At 43.3% G+C, this 23,639-nt stretch overlaps 1 protein-coding gene across 1 annotated transcript; it reads right to left on the bottom strand.

Annotated features, from left to right (window-relative positions):
- Positions 1-413: 413 nt before the first annotated feature.
- CDHR5 (cadherin related family member 5) lies at positions 414-23,558 on the bottom strand. The gene is made up of 16 exons (XM_066619553.1): positions 23,486-23,558; positions 23,109-23,114; positions 21,182-21,360; positions 19,791-19,841; positions 17,733-17,825; positions 17,160-17,258; positions 15,327-15,437; positions 14,580-14,750; positions 13,480-13,570; positions 12,522-12,619; positions 11,247-11,453; positions 10,385-10,501; positions 9,155-9,227; positions 7,036-8,001; positions 3,247-3,398; positions 414-1,001 (listed from the first exon to the last, which is right to left on the bottom strand). Exons 1-16 carry the CDS (start codon positions 23,556-23,558, stop codon positions 414-416), a joined length of 3,075 nt encoding a protein of 1,024 aa, XP_066475650.1.
- Between the last annotated feature and the right edge of the window lie 81 nt (positions 23,559-23,639).

The following is a 23,639-nucleotide window of genomic DNA, read 5'->3' as shown; positions in this document are numbered from 1 at the left end:
TAGTATTAGTCCAAAACTATTATCAGGATAAGCACAAGGTGAATAGAAGGCATCAGCAACCACAGTTCACAACAACAGAAATAGCAGATACTACTTATAGGAGGCCCATACTGTTTTGGGGTGGAAAGGTGCCATTTTTCTGCATGAGACACTGCAATTGCCTACTAGGGTGCTATATATTATGATAATGCTTGAGCTGGTTTATTATGGTGATTCCCTGTGACTTTATCATCTACCAGCTGTATGCTCAGGGAAGTTTGGCTATATTCATTAGGAACAAGATTGCACATAATCCGTTCTGATGAGTGTTGCCAAGTCCAGGATCACACAATTCAGCAAAAAGCTGAAACAACCTAGTCAGAAAACAGTTTTTAAAAAAAAATTCTTACAATATCTTGCAAAGGAAATTTACTTTACAAAAAAATGTCACGTTCTTCTGTATCTTCATGAGATTGGCTGGCAGTAAGATCACTTCTGGAGATCCAAGCTCTTCCTGGGATAAAAGATACATCACTGCTACCTTGGCCATGATCATTGTCATTGTTGTCACCCTCATTACTGTCATCACTCTCTCTGACATCATCGTCTCTGTCTCCATCTTCATTATCACCATCACTCCCATCCCTGTTTCGTTCTACATCACTGTCTTCTTCAATCATCACAACATCATCCTTGGCTTCTGGGTCAATGTCTTCTTTAAACCACACAGCCTTGTAGCCATCATCTGCCACTTTCCTGTCTTTGGTGAGAATGGATCTTACTTCCTTTTCATTGTCTGTTTCCTCATCATTTTCTTCACCCTCCTCAAGAGCATCAGGAGCTGCTGAGGCCTGGCTGCTTTCCACTGCCTTCTCCGCAGGAGGAGGGGTGCCTTGTTGCTCCTGTGTCACTATGTTATCGTCATTCTCAGACACAACACTTGCTTGAGATGTGTCGTCTTTTTCATCTGGATTTGGTTTCTCATCTGTCTGGTAGTTGTAATTAGTGAAGCCGTCAATGGACTGCAAAAGAGGAACAAAAATCCTCACAGTTGCAGCAAAGTAAAAGGGAAGTGACGTACATGTGAAAAGATCACTCACATTTAAAATGTTCAGGTCTGATTCGAAATAGTGTAATTTAGCACAATTTTGAGCACAAATTGTTTTTGAGGCAGAAGAATTGCCATGAAGTATTTTTAAACCCAATGTTAATATGTTACAGCAGTTACGTGAAAGCGTTCCCACATGGAAAACCTGTATGTGATGAGAGCCAAAAGACCAATGAAAAATAAACTATATGCAGATTGATTTAACTTGCAATTTTATCTCACAGGATAGGTTTTTCTGGAGCAGCAAGCTGGGCTGTATATCTACTCCCTTTTCAATCTGGAAAGCCCCTTCCTGCCAGCAAAACCCACGAATGAGTAAATACCCCAACTGCTGTTGACTCAAGAGGCTGGAGCACTTGTTTTCAAATAATTTGGGTTGCTTTTTGTGTATGCAAATTGCAAACATGGAAAGGAACAAACTGGGACAAGCACATTTGAAAGAAATGAAATAGGGAGCTGTGGTGCAGACATAACAGTTAAGTATGCAGAGGGACCCAAATCTTTTAATACTATGAACAGTGACATCAAGAACATCAGGAAGTATATCTGTCCTCCACAGCTGGTTGAAGGAATGGGGCCTTGATCGGAAACTTAAAGTATAAGGACCCACTAAAAATACCACAACACTGGAATTACTTTGCACATATTAAAAGCTAATATGTGATTGCTGAGTGTTTGAAGATGCCATTTTAGATTATGTTTTTGATAGATGTGATGGTTAAAAGAAAGGTTCCGGGGAGGGGGAGGTGTTCCTGGGGGCATTCCCAGGGGTGGGGGAGAGGCGGGTCCGCGGAGCCGAGCTCCACAGGATCCCAGGCACTCTTGGAGGGTTGCCTGCCCTACACGAGCGCCTTCACTTTAGCGGCAACCAAACAGCCACCACTAAAGTGAGTAGTCCCATTGCGGGACTGCTTCCCTTACTAGGGGGAAGGGGACGAACGTCCCCTTCTTCTGAGGAGCCTTCTGCGGTAGTGCAGGAGACTCAGGATCCAGCGGGAGCCCTTTGTGGAGCCGCCGGGTCCCGCGGCTCTGGGCAGCTCAGGATTGGGCTGCCCATCTCCTGCATATCCAATAGTTAGTGGTGTGCATTTTGGGTTCTATTTTTTCCACAGATTTTGTTTTTGGACAAAAATGAGAAGTGCAGAAAGCAGTGTTATGTGTTTTTATTCCTATGGAGCAAATTATAATTATAAATTAAAATCGCTTTAAAAATGTACTAGGTGGGTAATATAGATGGTATAATGTCCTCAGATGCAGCCACATGCATGTAGAGGTGTTGGAGAAAATGCAGAGATGTTAAGAATGATATTTTTTCACAGATTTGGGGTTTTTGTTTTGTTTTTTTTTTACAAAAATTAGAAGTGCAGAAAGTGATGTTATGTATTTTTACTTCATTATCACCCCCCCCCCCAAAAGTCCCTCTCCAGCTATAGTTGGTGGCCATTTGCATCTATTACAACTAGTGATGTCATCACGTCTGCACTGATGTGTGTGTATATGAAGTATGTTCAAATACAACTTAACATTCTAACAGTTTTGCATGTTTGGTGAAATGTTTGAAATACCAGGTGATTTTCAACCACTGTGCTACAGCACATAGGTGCACAGCGAATGGTCCACAGGTGTGCTGTGGGATTTTGGGGGAAGATCCATTATTGGTAGGCCATTGGGGGTGTGTGCCCCCCACTTGAAGCGTAGTGCATCTTATGAATTGTAAGAAAAAAAACTAATGGTGTGTCTTGACAATTTTAGCACCTTGTCAGTGTGCCATGAAATGATAAAAGGTTGAAAATCGCTGCAATAGAGGATGCTGAACTATGCAAAGTACTTTGTGTTGTAATTGCAGTTGCTAGAATAGCAGCACCAACCATTCCTGCTACACCAGAACAATGTCCTCCACTGCCTTGTAATGCAAGGGCAAAACAGTAGTTTGTGATATTGTACCTGCAATGCTGTGGTGTTTTGTCCACTTATAACCTATGCAGCCAAGAATTTATCAAAAACTAGGATGTTTTTTGTCAATGATATCACTGTTTTGCTGCCACTGTAACATGATAGATAGGAGATGGTGCTAAAGAAGTCATGACCTGCACCTTGTTTGCAATAAAGGCCTGTCTTGATACTTCCCCACCATACATGTATGGCAAAGGCCCACTTACTTTGACGTCGTATTCTCCATGCTTATGTTTCATTGGCTGTATGTAATGCTTGTAGGAGATCATTCCAAGCAGCACAAGACTGATTGCCAATAAACATCCCAAAGTGGCACCCAGAGCAGCCATATCCTCTGCGCGGTACATGTTGCATACACCTGCAAGAAAGCAAAGACAGCTCATGCATTCCATCTGATGGGCTAACATTAGCTGCACAGGCAGGGGCAGAAGCACATTACATAGCAGCTGGAAAAGAATCCTCCGTTGCCAGTAATGTTATCAACTTTTTGCTGTTGGTCCTTCAAACAACAGGTGTGTAGCAGGTAAAGCCTTTTTCATATGTTAATGAACATTGTAAGCCACCCTGGGAATTTTGTAATCGGGGAGGAAGGGGGAATTCATTAAATTAATAAAATAAGGGGACGAAAACTCTACTTGTTAAATATGTTCATGTTAGGCAACTAAGAGCACCTGGTGCCCTCCCTGGGGCATTTGGTGGGCTGCTGTGAGATACCGGAAGCTGGACTAGATGGGCCTATGGCCTGATCCAGTGGGGCTGTTCTTGTTGGAATTGGTGCAACTCTGTCTGCTATCCAGAGGAGGCAGGATGCTGTCCAGAGGGATCAAGCTATGGCCCAGTGAATCTGACCTTTCTACCATTCTCTCTGTGATCCTTGTGGGGTGTGGCCCTAACCCTTTCCCCTTCCCTTCTCCTCTGAGCACTTCGTCTTGTCCTCTGACCACCTACCTGTGAAGATGTGCACACCAGGGGCTCTGATGCCCAGGCCATCTTGAGCACAAGGCATGCAGGGCAAGGCAGCTCTAGGGCCTTGCTATCTCTAAGTAATAGCTGAACCTCTGATCCTAAACAGATGCTGTAAATATACACTCAATGGAACTGTAAGTAAATAACTTCTTTTTTGCAACTTTAACAAGCCATTGCCTCTTTGTCTTTTTTATTGATTAGCAGTCAGCTGGGTGAGGGAGGTTCCCTGGGGTGATACCCAAAGGGGGGGAGGGGGTCTGCTGCTTAAGCTACTCTGCTTCCCCCCCAAAGAGGAAACTATTTTTAATTTCCTCTAACAGTTCTTATAGTCTTATGGCACAATCCTAACCAGGACTATTCAGAAGTAAGCCCTCTTTTGTTCAATGGGGCTTACTCTCAGGAAAGTGTGGTTAAGACTGCAGTTTAAATGCATAGTTTGTATTTTATAAGTTGGCAACTCAGAGGGCCAGTGATTCCAAGCTTTGGTAACAACTCCACTGAAGCTATGCTCTCTACATCAACTGGTACCCCTCTCTGTCCACTCTCGCCCCCATTCCAGCTCTTTGCTTAAATGCATTGAGTAACAGACTAATTACATCATACATCTGTACTCCAAGTTCCTGGCACACAGGCCAGCATATTCAAGGGTGACTTGGTTTTGCTTGCTGTGGGGTTTTTTTCTTTCTCTTTTCACTGCCTGGTGATGTCATAGCTATAAAGCAATTGCTTTACTGCTTTATGGTGATTAATAAAAATGTACCTGACCATTAAGGTCATACTTGTAATCTGTAGCATCATGGACTTTGAATATTGCTTGGACTCTTACGATGCTGGGTCAAAACTCAGTTGCATCTATTCCTGAAAATAAAAAACTTCACACCAGCCACTCTCCTAAATGGAATGCTAGTTCTTGCTTTTATCATCTCTTAAATGCCATGACATCTTCCTTTACATGGCAATACTAAACCTTCCAAGATTAGTGGAAGGAGTGCAGTTTTATTACGGTTAGTGACCAGCATAAAAATGTCAGTACATGGTGGAAGAAGATTTTTTTTCCTTTTAAATTATGACTGTGGTAAGTTTAGGTTGAACTTTCAAAGCATAGCGAAGTCTTTCACAGTTGAATCCCCTGGCACCAAACCATTGGAAATAGGAATGATAGCAGTTATAAATAGAACAGAATATGAATCCAAACGTCTTTCCAGACATATCCCTTAGTACTCTGCCTACAACACACACACACACACACAGGATGGGATATTTGCATTACTGTGGTAGGGAGGGGTGGCCTTGCTTGATGGAGGAAGGGGTGGCGAGTGGGGTTGATAAAAAGTTTGAGGGAAAATAATGAGGAAGGTGTACACTTCTGGAAAAAGGAAGTGTGCAGAGACAGGACTGGTGCCAGATTAGTGAGGGCTTTGGGGGAAAGTTCTCTATTGGGCCCACAAGGCATCCCCTTCCTACCCCTACATCTAGGTAGGTATTGTGCTGCTAACTAGAATTGTCACAAAAACCTGATCCTTCACAAGCTGGCACATGGGGCACTTGTGAGTACTGAGCCAGTACTAAGCCCTAAGGGTTGGTGCTTGACCTGGCTAACTGCTGATGCTGCTCCTGCACTGAGAGCCACATTTTGAAAGAAACAAAGCAACAATTCTAGGATAGTTTTGTTGGTGGGTGAGAGAGAGAGAGAATGAGAATGAGAATGAATCTCTCCTTTTTTTTGAGGGGCTGCCTTCTTCCATATAATCCAGCTCACCCTCTACAGTGGCGGTTCCCAGACTGGTGAGTTGCAACCCAGCAGCCTGGGAACTACTGGCCTATATCCCTTTTAGGGGTGGGAAGGAGGGAAAGGCAGTGATGTGATCCCAGGGTTGCACTGCTTCCAAAGACACCTGCAGGTAGTGCTGGTCTCTGGGGTGTGTGCAGGGAGCCCTGAGCAAGCTTCTGCAGGGCTCCCCCAGCTTCTGGTTGAAAATAGCAATTGTGACCAGACCTACTTGGTTTGCAGTTGCAAACCAGAAGTGGATTGCAATCACGATTTTTAGTTAATTGAATGTTTGGGGGGCCCTGCGGAGGTTTGTGCTGGTCTCTCCTCCCTCCCCCCCAGGCTGGTGCTATCTGCAGGTAAGCCAGAAATGCTCTCTCTTCCCTGGCAACAGTGTGATCCTGGGGATTGTGTCGCTGCCATCACCCTGCCTCTGCAAGCACTTAGTTGGTTCCCTCCTCCCACAGAGGACTTTGGGAACAGCTTCTTTGGGAACCACAGTCATCAGGGAGGACTCTTTTAGATGTGTCACTGCCTATGGAGAAACAGGGCCTTCTTGGTAGCAGCACAAACTTTGTGGCATTCACTTCCTTTTGAGTTCAGAACTGCTCTCTCTCTCTTGAGAAGCCTTTTGGTGGGACCTAGCAACATTTCTTTTTAATTAACCTTCATCAAGATTTCATCAAGATTATTCTAGTACTGGAATGTTCTGTGGCTTTCATGGATATATTTTATTGTTGTTTTCATATACTGTATTTTACTTTCAATCAAGTTGGTTGCTTTTTAAACTGTTTTTAGTTGCTTTTAGCTAGGTTTTTTATGTTATGGATGTGTGTGTGTGTTTTTGGTAGTATTTTGTTTCAGTAGTTGTCAGCTAGCCAAGCCTCACAATCCATTCCTGTTGGGATTGCAGGTCTTTCCTAACCTAAGCCTGGGCTATGGCGCTTCTCTGAGTACCAGGTAGGAACAGGAGACCAGCTATCTAAGATTTACATTTGATTTTGAGGGTAGGCATCTGCCTTAACCACTCATTCTTCACACTTCTCAGTCGGCAAGTCTAGGAATTTACATGTGGATTTGTCTGGGATCCTCCTCATTCTTATAGAAAGAAACTTGGAAGAAAAACACATGAGCAATGCTTTCAGTTTCGAACAGCTCAATCCTATGCATGTCTACTCAGAAGTAAGTGCCATTGTGTTCAGTGGGGCTTACTCCTTGGAAAGTGAGCGTAGGACTGTAGTTCAAAACACATATAATGTACCTGCTGTAAGACTTGTCGGGGATACTTGTGAAGTTTCAGGCTCAGATGGTCTATGAGATTCAGTTGCTAACAGAATAGTTGTCTTTTGGGTGCTAGGCCTTGTGACTTTAGAAGATATTGGAGTGATTATTGGCTCAGATGGTCTATGAGATTCAGTTGCTAATGGAATAGTTGTCTTTTGGGTGCTAGGCCTTGAGACTTTAGAAGATGTTGGAGTAATTATTGGAGTTATACCTTCTGCAGTGGGTTTAGATATGGGATTTGTTGATTGTGTAGTTCCACTGGATGCTGAAGTTGCCTGTGCTGTGGGAGGTTTGGTGGTTTTACTTTGAGAAGACATTGGAGTAGTGGACTGAACAGCAGTCGTCTTTATACCTGGTATGGGAGGCTTGGTGGTTCCATATTGAGAAGTTGTAGCTGTAGCCTGTCCAGTACCATCAGTTGCTGAACTTACACTTGGTAAGGAAGGCTTTGTGGTTTCTGTACTGGAAGAAGTTGGAGATATAGTTCGAATAGTAGATATAACTGTGGTGGAATGTTTAGTGGCTCCAGACTGAGAAGGTGTTTGAATAGTAGATTTGACTGTCCCAGCAGTTGTTTGACTTATTCCTGTCACAAGGGAGTTGGTGGTCTGAGATGAAGCATTAGATGTGATGATGGGAGGTTTTACTGTAGTCACAAAAGGAGGGGTGTTTGAGCCAGGCTTTGTACTTGTCACAGGCTTCCCTGTGATCCCTGTAATGCCAGCATTACTCGATGTGCTGTCAGGAGGTGTTGTAGACTTAGTTGACCCAGGAGGAACTGTAGGTAGACTGCTGGTTGTCCCTGGTGGTAAATGAGTAGATGACGGTTTTGAAATAGTGGTCCCTAACCCTGAGGTGACAGGGGCAGCGGTGGTGGTGGTGGTGGTGGTGGTGGTAGGAGCCATACTGGTGGTGGTCACTGTAGTTGGAAGAATAGTTGTGCCTGGAAATGCATCAGTGGTGGTGGTAGGAGCCATACTGGTGGTGGTCACTGTAGTTGGAAGAATAGTTGTGCCTGGAAATGCATCAGTGGTGGTGGTGGTGGTGGTGGTGGTAGGAGCCATACTGGTGGTGGTCACTGTAGTTGGAAGAATAGTTGTGCCTGGAAATGCATCAGACATTAGTATTAGCCACTATGCCAATTACAGTTTTCATGTTCTGTTTTTTTACACTTGGAATTGGAACCTTTTATTCATGATGTGGATGCAACCATTATGAAATGGGGATAATATTGAACAATCTCGCTATAGTACGGTTATCATAGACTAATGGCCCAATCCTATCCCCCACCATTGACAAAGATGTAACCGCACCAGCAGGGCTCATGCTGTATCCAATGGTGGAGGGGCGATCAGGAGGCCTGCCAGAGATAAGTAAAAATATTTTCTACTTACCTCTGCGTGGACCTCCTGGTGGCATATGGGTCTCCTAGACCAACACCAGCTATATAGTTGGCGCAAGTCAGTGGAGAGAAAAGTACAGGACAGGTTTGAAAAGAGGGGATAGGATCCTGGCACTTGCTGATGCTGCTGGAACCTATCCTCTCCCCAAACCATTTTCCGCCCCCCTTCCCCACCCCTCCCTTTTGTCCTCCTCCATCCCTCTGGACATTCCTCCATGCCCCATTCCTCTGGCCATTTGCATCAGTGGTCCAGAAACACCTGACAATGGGCCTGGCATTCGTGCCATCGCAACAGGTCTTGCAGCACCAGAGTGCAAGTTCCAGCAGTGCAAGGCCCAGGCAGAACTGGGCCATGTCATGACAATAGCCTTTTGCCTTTGGAGCAAATTGCCTTTGGAGCAATTTGGTGGCAAAGAAGAAAAGGATGGCAAAGAAACTTTGTACACTTCATTTTACACTGGTGAAAAGGAGAGCATGACTAGTGGATATTCAATACCAAAATCATGACACAAAACAGTTTGGATGGTTAGGCTCCCTATTGATTTTGTTTTAGAATAAAAATAGGCTAAGAATAAAGCTAACCACGCCCCAGCCATATGGTGATATGTGCCTTTTTTTGTCTCTTCAGCAATGGCAGTGATCCAAACATTTCACCTGACTGTATAAATCACAAAGGGTTTCATTCCCAACATACTTGTCAAAGGCGTGACATCTATAATGATCAATGTGCTTGCCTCTTGCAGAGCTTCCTTATCGTAAGCGATTGCCTATGCAGACATGAAAATTGATTGTTAATCCTTTACATAAATGTACTGACTTTCAGAGAAGACAACAAATGATTTTTTAAATTTTACACATGGGGGAAGATTCTGTACATGCATACTGCCCTGCTTCCTTAATGTGCCCCACATCCCACCCCAGTTGTTGAGGGCTTGATTGTGCTCCTGACCAGAATGTTAACTGCTGCCATGTTCTTTTTCACAGCAGTTGTCTTTTGTGGTTTTGTCCATCTTAAATTATCTGTGACCAGACTTTCTTGGGAACGATGAATGACAATGAGAGATTGTAATTGCACAAGCTCGGGACAATGGCTTTGTGCTGTTTTTGATATTGGTATAATATTTGTAGTTGTTGATGTATTCATATCCTAGTTTGCTTGTTTTTCTCATTTTACTTATGAACTAGTTTGTGTTGAATCTGATGAGGTAGATTCTAGTCCTCAAAAGGTGACACTGAAATAAATGAGTTGGTCTTTCTGCTGCAAGACCCTGCTATTTGCTGCAAGAGCCTGCACAATGTATGAGAACAATAGCCCAATCCTATTCTCCCCCTCCACTGATGCAGTGATACCAAAATGGCTACTGCTGATTGTGCGGGGGAGGGGGGAAGGTGGCAGTTGCAGGGTCTCCTCTGGGTAATGGGTATAAGCCTCTGCTGTGTGGAGGAGTCTACTCAGACCTGCACTAGTGAATTTGCAGACTCAGGTTCATGAGTCAAGTCTGGGAAGAGGGCAATTCAGCAGTTGCCAGTGCTGCCAAACCTATCCCTTCCCAGATGCAATCTGCCCTTCCCTTGCCTCTGTCTCTGCTCCATTCTGCCCTTGCCCTCATTGTTGCCTCCTTCCACCCTCCCACACCCTATCCTGCCTCCGCTTATGTCCTACCTACCTCAGCAAGTCTGGAGAGTTCCTCTGATGGACATGGGAAGGCTCCAGCCTTCCCATTGATGCTCTTGCTCTGTGCGCTGTCGGAGTGGTTTATATAAATGCCATAAGATAGTCACCAGTAGCAGAACACAGGTTCTGCTGTCGGCTGGCCCAGATAGGATTGGGCTGTAGGTAGTCGACAGATAAAGTGACTATTGTGCCTTTTTGCAGCACAGTAAAACTAATATACTGGTCAAAATTTTGGGAAAGGTGACCTACCAAGAGTGTGATAGTAGAAGCCAAGTTCAGAACTTTAGCAGTCAGGAGAAATCCATCTGCTGTCACACTGAAATCTGTGCTGTTTTGGATCTTATATTCGATATTTGGATTTATTTCCTGAAAATGGTGAATATAAATCAATATTAGGTTTTAGCTATGTGGATGGACATCAAAGGTAAGCTTTCTGTTCTTCCCCCAACCCCATTGTACAGTGTGGACATTGTGCCAACATCCTAGATATGGCTTGGTTGCTTATGTCGACTATTAATTGCTGTCAGTGCTTTCAAAATATTTTCTTTCAGCTTGACAAAATCTCCACCCTGTCCCTGTTCTTTCCTTCAATAAAAAAAATTAGACATCAGGGTACATGCCTGTTTCCTCCCTTCCCACCCTTATTCTGATAACTGCTTCAGCATGGAATGGAATGGAAAATAAAATGAATTTCACCATCCTATTCTTTCCCCCTTCATCTTGGCAGTCTTGAATTATACCCTTTCTCTGAGTTTTATTTAGATAAATTTCAAACCTCAAGATATTTGATGGAAATATTTTGATAGAGAAATCAAATATGTGCTTCATTATATAAAGGATACTTTCCACAAATATTTCTCTTGTGCCTTTAAGAGAGTGCAGATCCAGATATATTGTTCAAACCAGACTCACATCAGAATTTATAGGTTTGTCCAAATGGAATCATCTCAGTGGAAAGAATGTGAAGATTGTTATAGTAATATACTCCATACTCCTAAGGTAATATTCTCCATACATTAACTCATCATCATATAACAACTGTGTCAGATAGAGCAACTAATATCTTAAGGTCTCTAGTCTGTGACCCTCAATGGATTTTTTAGTTCCTTACGTCAGCGAAGTCCTTATCAACTGCAAAGATCTTCAGGGGTGTTGAGAGTGTTCCAGACTCCATAACTGGACTGGGAACAGGTAGGCCAACAGACACGGTGCCTGTGTAATTGGTTTTCTCAAAGTAGGGCTCATAATCATTTTTATATACAACTTTTATTTGCACTGTCGTTTGGGAATATTTGAATGGATTATTGAATTGGGAAGCCTAGAAAGAGCGAGAGTGAGAGCATTAATACAATGATTCCTGAGATGAAATGCAAATGGAAGAGAAGCATTGAGGTTCTTTTGGATATTTACTTGAAAGTTTGGTTCCTATCCCTAACACTGACTTTTATCATTTGTACCTTTGTAGAACACATTCACCTTTAACAGGCATCTGTAGCTAAGGGATAGGGTTGAGGAGGGATGGGTGATCCCCTGTAAATTTTTGCTGCCTTGCCACGATGCAAATAAGTTGTGTTCCAAGTAATTTACTCTGAGTTTCTAAATTTGAAAAACTCAAAAAAATTTGACCAAGAACCTGAACTTCAAAAGAAAGTGTAATCACCTTGCCATGTGAAACCGTCACCCCATTAATACCTGTAGTAAAACTTGAGTGGAGAATTTCATTTTTTCCACAGGCAGTTCTCTCAATGCCAACACAAACATCTTCCCAAATAAACAGTTTAAACACATATTCCTTGGTGTCGATCTGGATAGTCACAGTAAGGGTATGTTTGCACCCCTGTTTTTTGAGGATTTCCTGTCCCAGGAAAAGCTTCACAGTTGGTAGCACATCCTGGTGATGTAACTGATTCTACTTTCACTCTTTGTTGTAGGAAAGTAAGTCCTACAAAGATGGGGTCCTCACTTCCCCATGATGTTCTGCATGCTATCTCAACAGGCATCACAAAGAACATTGTTCACAATATTCCTGGGAGCAGATTTAGCTGGGCTGTATCCAGTCATTTCTTACTTAGCCCATGAGAAACACGAAGTGATTGCCAACATAGACTTATATGCAACAGAATGTGCTCTTAATTTGGGTTATCTTTCACAGATAGAGTTGAGCAGTATACTGACATAACCGAGCTGACAAAAGTCAGGATTTCTAGCAGTTTCAGAAAGTCTCCACATAAAGGTGCAAGATTAGATTCAGTTTCATATATCTTTTCTTTCAACAAAAATGGATACAAGTCATTTTGTATCTAGTTCCTAGTTCCTTTCTGCTTGGGAAGCACAAATTCCAAACTGGAGTTGGCCCACAGAATACTGAGATTATCAAATGACTTACCATCACATGCAACATGAATGTCTTTAGAATATTGACAGGTTTGTTCATTGTTATGTTCCCAGTAATATTATTTATTGAGAATGTGTCATTATCATTTCCTAAAGAAAATGAGAAAATTACTGCCTGGAATTTGTGATTGCAAGAAAGCATGAGATATTGTCCTATGTACTGAACATAACTCTATGTATTGACAGAGAAGGCCCAGTATCAGTACCGAGCCCAGCCCATTTCAGGATCAGGACCCAATGAGCATTTGGCAACCCAGTCCTATACTGACTGCCAGCACCATGGTACTGTGGCACCAAATTAGCTGCCGCTGTATCCTGTGGGGCCAACAAGCCAGCTGGAGGTCTTCCCCAGGTAAGGGAACATGAGTTCCCTTACCCCATGTTGGGACCAGGCAGCCCCTATGGGACTTCTCAGATCTGCACCAGCTCAATTGCTGCATCAGCTCAGTTGCAGGTGCAGGAGGTGGGGATGGGATACAGTGGCAGTCTCTGCTACCACTCCTGAACCACCTCTTGGCACCCTCCCCCACCCAGTTTCACACCTCCCCACTGTCTCCCACCATCCCCTCCCCCAGAATGCCTTCCCATTGCTTGGTGGCCAACTCACTGCCACGGGCTTCTGCCTGCTGTCCGAGTGGTGCAGAGGCTCAGCACCAGCTGGTACTGGCTACTCCGCTGGCGCCGTCCCTCTTCTAGCACCCCCAAAGTGCCTTACAGCACATTTGTGACAGCCATTGCCAGGGCAGCCTGAGGGCTGCTGGTGCTGCCCTGGCATAGGATCAGGCTCTAAGACAGGCAAAGTCCAGGAAGGACCAACTGTGGGCCAAATAATCTGTAAGATTTGACAGTTAAGAGTATTTAATCCAACAATCTCTTCAGAGAGACTGGAATCTGGAACTTCACTAGCTAAAGCGTTATTTCTGAACAGGCAGGAGGAGGGAGCCACTTACCTTCAACTAGGTCATACACTATTTTTTCATTCAAATATTTATCCCCATCAATAGCATAGAGCGGTCCTGGCTGCAGGATCAAGGGCTCAGTCTGCAATAACAAGGCAAATCATTTTCGGATGTTTCTAAAGCAAGGCACTTTGTTGCTGAGGGTGCTTCACATGTTACAAGATTGGCCCCAAATTACGCCTGCTAAGATCTTTAGCTTGTAGCTGAAACAGTAGACATAGTGTGGAAGTGCAACTGGTCGGCGGTTAAGCGGCTAGGTTCACTCAGGCCATGGCCTGATAGTGCAAGCGGCCAGCCTTTTCACAGCTTTCTCCCATCCTTGCCTGCTCTCATGGTTAGCAGGTCTTCTCATGAGTTTGCCATAACCAGGACCTGCGATATTGGCCACAATGTGACTGCCACAAGAAGAGTCATATGCACATGCCCTTATATGAGGCTCTTGACAGATGTGGGAGTATATTTTAGCACCACAATTTCTTATATGGAAGGTGCATTTTAGAAGCTGTTTATACCTGCATTTGGGCTTACCCACCACAAGGGAAGAGAAGTTCTATGATTCTTTTGCTTTTTAGGGCTTTTCAAACCCAAAGCTGCCTGAAGCTGGCTGCCTCTGAGTGGAAGAAGGCTGGTCTGGGAGAGGCTCCTTCCCTCATGTTTCAGGTGAAAATGGCCCTCCTCAAAGTGCATTTTCACTTGGATGGGAAAAATGCAGCGGCATCATACACCTTCTCTCTCATGGGCAATCTGAGGAGGGCAATTTTGAGGGAAGAGGGTAAAGCAGCTTTTTTCCACTGTCCTTGGTCTGCTCAATATATGTTCTACCACAGGCTGCTTGTCTTTAAAAATAGCACAGAGAGCACCAGCGGGAAGACAATGTGCATGCTGCAGAATTGTGGCATGGGGTCAGACTCCACAAGCCCACATCTCATTCTGATGGTGTCCCCAGTTGCATTCTGGGTTTGACATGGCAGGCCAGAAATTCTTCTACCCTTTGAACCCATGGAGTTGGTTCGGGGCAAGGGTTGGTTAGGGATAAACTGCAAAGAAAAGAAACCAAACATGGCTACAGCAGAAGCATCCCCTGTGCTTACCGCATTCTCCGAGATGTTGACCTTGCCGGTGTAGCCAAGATTGATACACAGTTTGCCTCCTGCAGTGAAAGTGCACGGCTGAAACCAGGGAGGTCTTAGGTCAGCTGGTATGATATGTATGTTTATTGTTGCAAAAGCTGTGTGTGTCCCCGATTCATTGGCTTTCCCATCCTACACAAAGGAAAAATAGAGAACAAAAAGAGGAACATGCCAATCGTTCAAAATGCAAAACTGATTATAATTGCAACATTAGAACAGTCCTGTACCAGTATTCATGCAAAATCCAACAGGGCAGATCCTGTTAGGTGATCTAAATTCAAATCCCAGTATTGATTTACACTAGCAAAATAAATGGCCCATTCATTTAAAGACAGTGGCTGTGACCTTGTGTGCAGTCTGCTGCATCTGCAAAGCTCCTCACCAATGACTTTCCTTACTGAAGGAGACAGCTCTGCAACTGCATTCCCTTTGTATATGTGGATCAAGTCCCTGCATAGAAATAAATGGGGACACTTTTCCAGGCAGAAGAACTTCATATATGTATCAGAATTCTTACACCTAGAAAAGACCTCTGGTGGTCTGCTCTAGGTGTAAAAATGGTGTTCGGTCAGGTTGTCAGTTTTGCCAATGTCAGCTATAACTCTGAAAACACACTGGGAATTATTCTGATGAACGATGAAATACACATATATGCATTACTGCAGGTATGAAATTAACAGATTTCAGTTTGCTCATTATGAAACTCACCATGGCATATAAGATCAATTCTGCGAAGTTAATTTTTTCATAATCCAAGACTTTTAGTAAGGAAATTTGTGGGTTATTAATTCCTTGTATATTGAAATAGTCAATTGCTTCCTGAAAGCAAAGAAGAGATAGTGACGGATAACGTTTGCAATTCTATGCACAATTATGTATGAGTAAACCCGACTGGATTAAATGTGACTTATTTCTGAGTAGACATATGGAAGATTGCACGGCATATTGCAGTTATAGGGTCTAAAATGCCATTCAGTGTTAAGAATATTTTTGTAGCATTTCTAACTGCTGAAGGACGTGTGATGTGGAGGTTCTTCTGTGGCCTCTGGCATCTTGCTGATAAATGGGATTTTTGTCCTCAGTACATATTCATGGATGCTGTTTAAACTCTGTTCCATTGTTAGCAGCCCAATCCTATCCATTTCCCTACCATACCATGCAGCTGTGCCAGAATGGGCTGCACTGCATGTTATGGTGTGGGGGCCCTGATCAGGACGCTTGAAAGAAGTAAGGGAATTTATTTTTCCTTACCTCCCAGTAAGCCTTCTGATTGCCAGTGGACCTCCTCAGACCTTTCTCTGAGTCCAAGGAGAGAAAGGGGACGTGTCAGAAGGCAAGGGAGGGGATAGTATTCTGGTACAGGTTGTGTGTGCCAGGACACATCCCCTCTGACCCCAACATGCCTCTCACCTCCCTGGTCTCTGCCCTGTTACACACAACACCCCCCCCCACCACCATTTTACCTGCACTCCTGTGTGGAGCCAGGAGCTGGAACGAACCACCACCACCACAGCCATTTTGGATGGCAGATGCAGAATGGGTGCCAGTGGCCCACTCTCTGTGATGCTGTAAGGCCTTTGTGGTATTCTGTTACTGTGTCATTACCAGCCCAGTAGAATCAGGCCATAAGTAACAGAGCCGTTTCCATTGGGGGGGGTGGGGTGGACATAGTTAATGATAACAATACATATGAATGACACATAGCATAGAACAGATGAGGTCCAACAAAAGAACGGCCTCTGTCCTAAAAAGGGCTGCTCCGCACTTCAAGTGTCTCCCAACAGATGACTGTCTCAAGATTTTGTTAATCTCCAAGGAAAAAAATTCCTACAATCTCCCAGTGTCATTTATTACAATCTCTTATTTCTTAAGTCATGTTTCAACTAAATTTACAATCCTACATTGGCCCCAATTCAGAGGTCCTTGTGTACAATGCCAGATGAGAACACACTTTGGCATATGAGGGCCTCCCCATTCCATACAGGGCTGGCCCATCCATGAGGCTAACTAAAGCAGTTGCATCAGGCAGCAGACAGGCAGGGGTCACCCACTTTCAAGCACCTGCTTGCCTCCACTGATCCTCTTTGCCACATTCCCTGGATTGGAAAAAGAAGAGGGACACAAAATGGATGTAGAGGAGAGCAGTGGGCTAGAATGTTGAAGGAGCAGAGGCCAGCATAATACCAGGTAAAATGGCCAGCATTTGGCATGTCGCTTCAGGTGCCAGGAGGTCTTGGGCAGGGCCTACTTCCAAACATATGACTGGCACCGCCCTCTCTGACATGCAGTGGTCACCTGTTTGGAGAAAGATGGGACCGAGCAGCATGATTTCCGACATGCTTCCCTCTCTGGTAGATGATAAGCAGGAAAATCTTTGCCAGCATGGCACCCTACTTTGGAGTGGGTAATTTCTCTGCAAAAATATGCTAGGTCATAACCGCAATGGATAATTTTTTAGTCTCCTTATATTTTCTTCAGCAGTTGATTTTTTTTGGATATCTGTTTCCACATCTCAAGGGCTCAGCTGAATTATATACTAACTGGTGGTCTTCCTGTAAGGCTGTAAGATATTACATCTCCATCTGCATCGGTAGCAGTTACATTCGCCTGGGGCACAATAGTTGTGCTCACTTTTGTATCCTGAAAAACAAAGGAGCATTGTTTGGAGTTATTTTTTGTGTCAAATGCAACTCATGGAATCCTATATTTGCCACACAACAAACACAATCCAGCAAAAAGAAGAATAAATTATATTGAAATGTCAGCCCATTATGTGAAATCGCTCACTATTCTACTAAATCCTTGAGTGCCTTTCTGAAAATGAAGGATTTTTTTTAAAAGGTATGGAGAGTTTGCTTTTGGCCCATTTTCCTGGGGAGAGAGTTGCTCAAAATCAGGACTGCAGTGAGGCCCTGCAAAGATGAGAATTTCATCTGGGGGGGGGGGGCATTCCCCAATAGACCCAGAAGTCATGTTTGTGTTGCAGGTTTATGTTTCAGTATTGAATGCATATACTTCTTGTTACTCATACAAGATTTTCTTCCTTCCAAAACAGAAATGTAAGCCTGATCCCCTTCTATTCTATTCTGACGACACATGAATCAAATCGCTTACCTCATTAACGTTGACAGTGATGTTGGTTTCCTTAAACACAGGTGGGTTATCATTCAGATTTTCAATTTGCACTGTAATGAGCAGATCAGCTATCTGTGGGGGGGGGGGAAACACAATAATATCAGCAGGAGATTGACTGATCAAATGCTGAATAATTGAGGGCTCTATCCTGTGGTCGCCCCATACTGCTGGAACAGCCAGGTTGCTGTTGCGTTCTTGTGGGCTGCAGCCACAAATGAGAAGCAGCACAGCATATGAAGCCATGGGTCCAGAGGCCTCCTTAAGTGCCATGGGTGGAGAGGCGAGGGGGAGGGCAAGAGGAGTTCAGGGAGGATTGGGGGAGCAAGGGGTGGATCTCATTAGCACCGGTGTGCTCCAGGTCTGATCTCCTCTTTCGCAAGCTGCTGTGCCCCTTTTCTCTCCACAGACATAATCCAGCAGAATGGCTGGCATATATCTGAGGAGGCCTGTAGGTAGAGGTGTTTGTTTCTGGTGCGTAAAATAGGATTACAGCTTCTTACTGAACACAGTGGGCTTCCTTCAGAGTAACCATTTTCAAATACTGCATAGGTGATTGGGTAGCCTACTAGGGGGTAAGTAAAAAATTTTTATGTTCTCATAAGAACATAAGAACAGCCCTGCTGGATCAGGCCATAGGCCCATCTAGTCCAACTTCCTGTATCTCACAGCAGCCCAACAAATGCCCCAGGGAGCACACCAGATAACAAGAGACCTCATCCTGGTGCCCTCCCTTTAATCTGGCATTCTGACATAACCCATTTCTAAAATCAGGAGGTTGCACATACACATCATGGCTTGTACCCCGTAACGGATTTTTCCTCCAGAAACTTGTCCAATCCCCTTTTAAAGGCAAACAGGCCAGACGCCATCACCACATCCTGTGGCAAGGAGTTCCACAGACCAACCACACGCTGAGTAAAGAAATATTTTCTTTTGTCTGTTCTAACTCTCCCAACACTCAATTTTAGTGGATGTCCCCTGGTTCTGGTGTTATGTGAGAGTGCTGCTGCTGGCTCCTGCTGGCTGTTTAATCCCTGCTGGCTGTTTAAGCAGAGTGCTGAGTTTAAACTAAGTTTTATACTGGGAGTTATATACTAAGTTAAAACTGGAAGTTTTAAACTAAGCAGAGTTTAAGCAGAGTGCTGCTGCTATCTCCTGTTGGCTGTTTAATTCCCCCCCCCCACCACTGAATGCAGCACATGCTCCTCCAGCGCAGCTGCCTCGGCACCAATGGTGGGGGACAGGATTGGGCAGTATGAACACTATAGAATTCTATGAAGCAGGTAATCTTAGAAATAAACAGCATTTCCTTATAATAAAAAATGTATGACAGTTCTATTTGGTAGAAACTTTTGCAAATGATGGTGACTTATATTTGAACTGGCTGCCTAAACAAGGTTCCACTTATTTGATAAGTTGATGAATTTGATGAATATTTATTTATTCTGTTGATGAATATTTATCTGTCAGCCAGTTCCCAATTCTATCTCTTTTTCTGACTATAACCACGTAACAAAGAAAGACAAATCAGGAAGTGGGAAAGAGAGTCATAGACAGACTGCTTCCCCCCCTTCCTGGGGGTAATAATTGCATTATCTGTATCTCCTCTCTCTGCCCAAGACTAATAGTGACTGGGAAGACTTAGATCAAAGAAACAACACAGGGGAAAGGGTTAAATGCTTCCCATCCCCCACTGCTCTGATCAAATCTGGAGCCCCCTGGTCCTGTTCTAATAAAAACCAAATATTGGTAGATGCCATCAATCACAGATCTTCATCTTCATGCATGGAGGGAGGTGCACATGAAGATGCATTATTTCTAAAGCGATCCAATCTCCCCTCTACAGTTTTTGCAAATTTTTTGCCTGCAATAGCCCCACCCTATTTCCCCAACAGTCGGACTGCAGGCAAGAGCATATATGGCCTGTGCCTCAGCAGAAGGGACACGTATGATGTACAGCATGAGTCTAAAGGAGTGTCTTCTGTTATGCTCCTACAACACTGAGCTACAAGAAGGAACATTTGAACTCTTGCTCACCTCCATGCCCCCTTTCAAGCACTGCAGATTTACAATTAGCACCGAATTGTTCTGTATTAAAAAGAAAATGAAATGCTTTCATTTAACACATGGAATATCTCTGTAGGAAACACATTATGACTGAAGCAGTTGGCCCTGAATGGGGCTGACACATTTTTTTATTCCCTTCTAAAGGACAGTTGAGAATTGGATGAAAAATGCTTCTTATTTGCCAAAGGTATCTTTGGGTGGCTCCAGTGGAAGGGCTAGAGCAGGGGTGTCAAACTCATTTCATACAGAGGGCTGAAGTTAGCATTCAGGGCTCCTGCTGAGGGCTGGAAGTGATGTCATTAAGCAGAAAGTGACATCATTAAGCAGCTAATGAACAGAAGCCATATAGAAACTCATTAACTGCAAATGACAGAAGAGAAATATCTTGATCATTTGTCAAGATTTGGGAAACCCCAATATTCATGTGGGCTGCTGTTTCAGTGGTAACACCTCAGCAGCTGAGAGCCTGAGGGCTGGATAAAATGCTTCTCGGGGCCGCATCTGGCCCCTGGGCCTTATGTTTGACACCCCTAGGCTAGAGAAAGGTAAGCCAACTGAACCTAGACAAGAATGATGGCCAATAGGCTACATCACCTGCAGCATAAGAAACTACCTTCTACTGAGTCCGACCATTGGACCATCAAGCTCACTGTCTGGTGGCAGTTCTCCTGGGTTTCAGACAGTGTCTTTGTCAGTCCTACCAGGAGAAGCCAGGAAATAAATCTGGGACTTTCTACATACAAAGCAGTATGTAGAAACACTCTACCACTGAGCTACAGTCTCTCCCCTACAGTGAGGACATCCAAAATAGTTGGAGTTAAAGGCCAAACTACACCTTTCAGAAAACATGTCTGCTAGCCTGTTCCGTTTACTTTTCTTCTTTAAAAAAACAATAGTGTTGGGGCGCCTAAAAAGCAGCAAAACTGAAGCAGATAGTTGGATAGGGGGGCTTTAACACATTGCTCCTGCTGCAGTTCTCATCCCAGTTGTGTTCACCCTAACCCAGTGCTGTTTTTATATTTAAAAAAATGAAGCACAGGCAAAATTAAAGCAGAATTCCATTGAAAGGAAGCAGAAGTAAGCAGCATTAAAATAGCAGGCAGGGGGCCATACGACTGGTTTCACAACCATGACCCTGAGATATCTGTGAACCCCTCGGCAATTGCATTTACAGTAACATTTTGTTAATATTTATTGTTATTAAATGACAAACAACATTTAGCTATACTTGGGTTCTGGCTGTACTGCAAGGCTTCACAGTCCCTGAATCCTTATACTCCCTTCCTGGCATAGACATGAGAAGATGCCACCATGCCATTAAGCCCAAATGGCACCCATAGGTATCTTTTCTAATCAATTACCTCATAATCCACTGATTTTTTCAGGATGAGTTGTGTACCATTAATCTCAAACCAGTCATGGTCCTGAAAAGTGGAGTCAATTCTTACTGTGACATCAGGGGCTTTTGTAATGTTGACAACTACCAGTCCAGGAGGGTTGTTCTCCTCTACTATGGGCCTTGTGTTATCCACATAACAATCTAGTGAAGCAAATGAAAAATATTGTCCATCAGTGAAAGCACAGATTTGCTGAACAGAAGATACTATGTAAGATTTTCCACAATGAATTCAACTGGCGCCTTGAAGTCATGGCCACTATTTTGCTTGCGACAAGTCATTAACAAATGTTTTCTCTTCAGTTGAAGGCTGGGTTATTGGGTTAGCTAGTTCATGTATCTAATCTAGTTTTGCCAACTCTCTGGATCTACCTAGAGTCTCCAGGAATCCGTATCAAATGACTACTGAAAGCATTCTTTGAGATTTTAACAGGGCCTCTGGCAGGGCCAGCCCAAGACCTCCAGATGCCTGAGGGAGCATGCCAAATGCTGCCCCACTTGCCCAATGACTAGAGGTGTTTGTTTTTTGTTTAAAAAAAAATAAAAAACACAGAACACCAGATTTTGGTGTTTAAGATATTTTTGAGAAATTAAAATAGATTACTTTTCCATAGGTTACTATGTCACCTACATAGTACACTTTTAAAGTGTTAAAAATTAATAAAAATTAGAACTTGAAATAACACACAATACCACTTTCTTTTTCATTTTTTTTAAATCATGAAATCTGTGAAAAAATAAAGCCATCTTCAAATATCCCTATGATGACATGCCAGCTTCCTGCTTTCCAATGTTCTAGCTCAGCAGTCTATACCCTTTCACATTCCTCTTCCTCTCTTTCTCAGTCTTCCTTTCCCTATTCAGGAAGGAGGAGGAGGAGCTGTGGAGACAAGCAGGCACAGATGGGCACCCCCACCACCCACACACACACCAATTTGCTGCCTAAGGTGACTGCTTAGTTGTTTTAGAGATGGGCCATCCCTGCCTCCAAAAATTTCCAACATTACATCAGGCTGGGAGAAAAAAATCCCCAGGAATAGTTTCAGGCAGAGTTTGCCATCCTAATTCGTGCAGCTATATTTGCTTTATTAATGGGTACAATGATTGCATTAACACTTTCACATGTGTTGTTACCTCAGTTATAACTAGGGTTACCAGATACAAAAGGGGACAGAGTGCCTATACCTTTAACCATTGTACTGTATATAGAAGAGGGAATTTTTGCAGGCACAGCTTCACGTAGAAGGGGTTTAAAAGTTGCACCTTCCAAAATTCTCTCTTCTATACAATAGCTAAAGGTATAGGCAATCTGTCCCCCTTTGTATCTGGTCAACCTGATTATAACCATTTCATGATAGTGTGGGACATATATATTTTATGAATTTTATGAAAAATTCAGTGAAGTGTCTAAAAACAAACGCATGTTTCACACATTCTTGGTTGTCCTAACCCCCCCCCCCCATTTCCCCAACTGTCAAGTGAGATCAAATATGTCATGTACTCCAGCAAGAGGCACATGTGTGACATACAGCGTAATGACTCTTTAAAGAAGTGCTCTCCTTTATGCTTTGACAGCTTTCAGCAAGAACAGTCACACATATTTGATAGGAAGTTTCACGTAATGTTGCAATAGGTAGATGTGAGGCAATCTGCTTAATACTTTTAGAGTTGATATTGAGATATACATCTGTAAACGGCCATTTCAACTTTACAAAACAGTTAACTTTGCCAGTGTTTTTGTGAGGTCTACAACCTTATAACTTGGGACACATCCCATGATCCACCACACATTTCAGAGTTCCTTAGTCCAAGTGTGAGATGAAGTTATCCCTTTTCATATCATTGATTCCAAATTAATTGTTTACAATAATTAAGACTGCAATCCTATACACACTTACCTGAGAGTAAGTCTCATCGAACTCAATGGGGCTGACTTATGAGTAATCATGAATAGGATTGCACTGTAAGTCAGTTGTAAAACACCATTATTTTTGAAATTTCCTGGAGTTGAGCCATGCTTTCAAACCTTTTTATAGATTGCTACTTTGGCCACTCAAAGACCTTCTACAGAATACTGTTCTTGTTAGAATATTAGGAAGATTGCATAGATTTTGCTTCTGCTTGAAATGCACAGCATACCAATCCAAAGAGTACATTGTGGTTTCGTCCTTCTGTTGATATACCCTAACCATTCCCCTTTAATTTTTTTTAACTCTGAAGAAAGATTTTGCCCATATCCACAGAATATACTTACCTGAATTTCCTGAACTTTGTGCCTGAATGTGAATTACTGACACCAACAGGAAAAATATGCAGGTACAGATCCAATTGAAAAGAGCCATGGGAGAGTTGAAAAACAAATCCACACTTTAGAGAAAGCAGATCATCCCGTTTTCTTCACTTATTATAACAATGTAGCTTCC

The sequence above is a fragment of the Tiliqua scincoides genome, chromosome 1 (genome assembly GCF_035046505.1).
Source record: "Tiliqua scincoides isolate rTilSci1 chromosome 1, rTilSci1.hap2, whole genome shotgun sequence".
Lineage (NCBI taxonomy): Eukaryota > Metazoa > Chordata > Lepidosauria > Squamata > Scincidae > Tiliqua > Tiliqua scincoides.
This window is presented reverse-complemented; position numbering and strand designations above follow the sequence as displayed.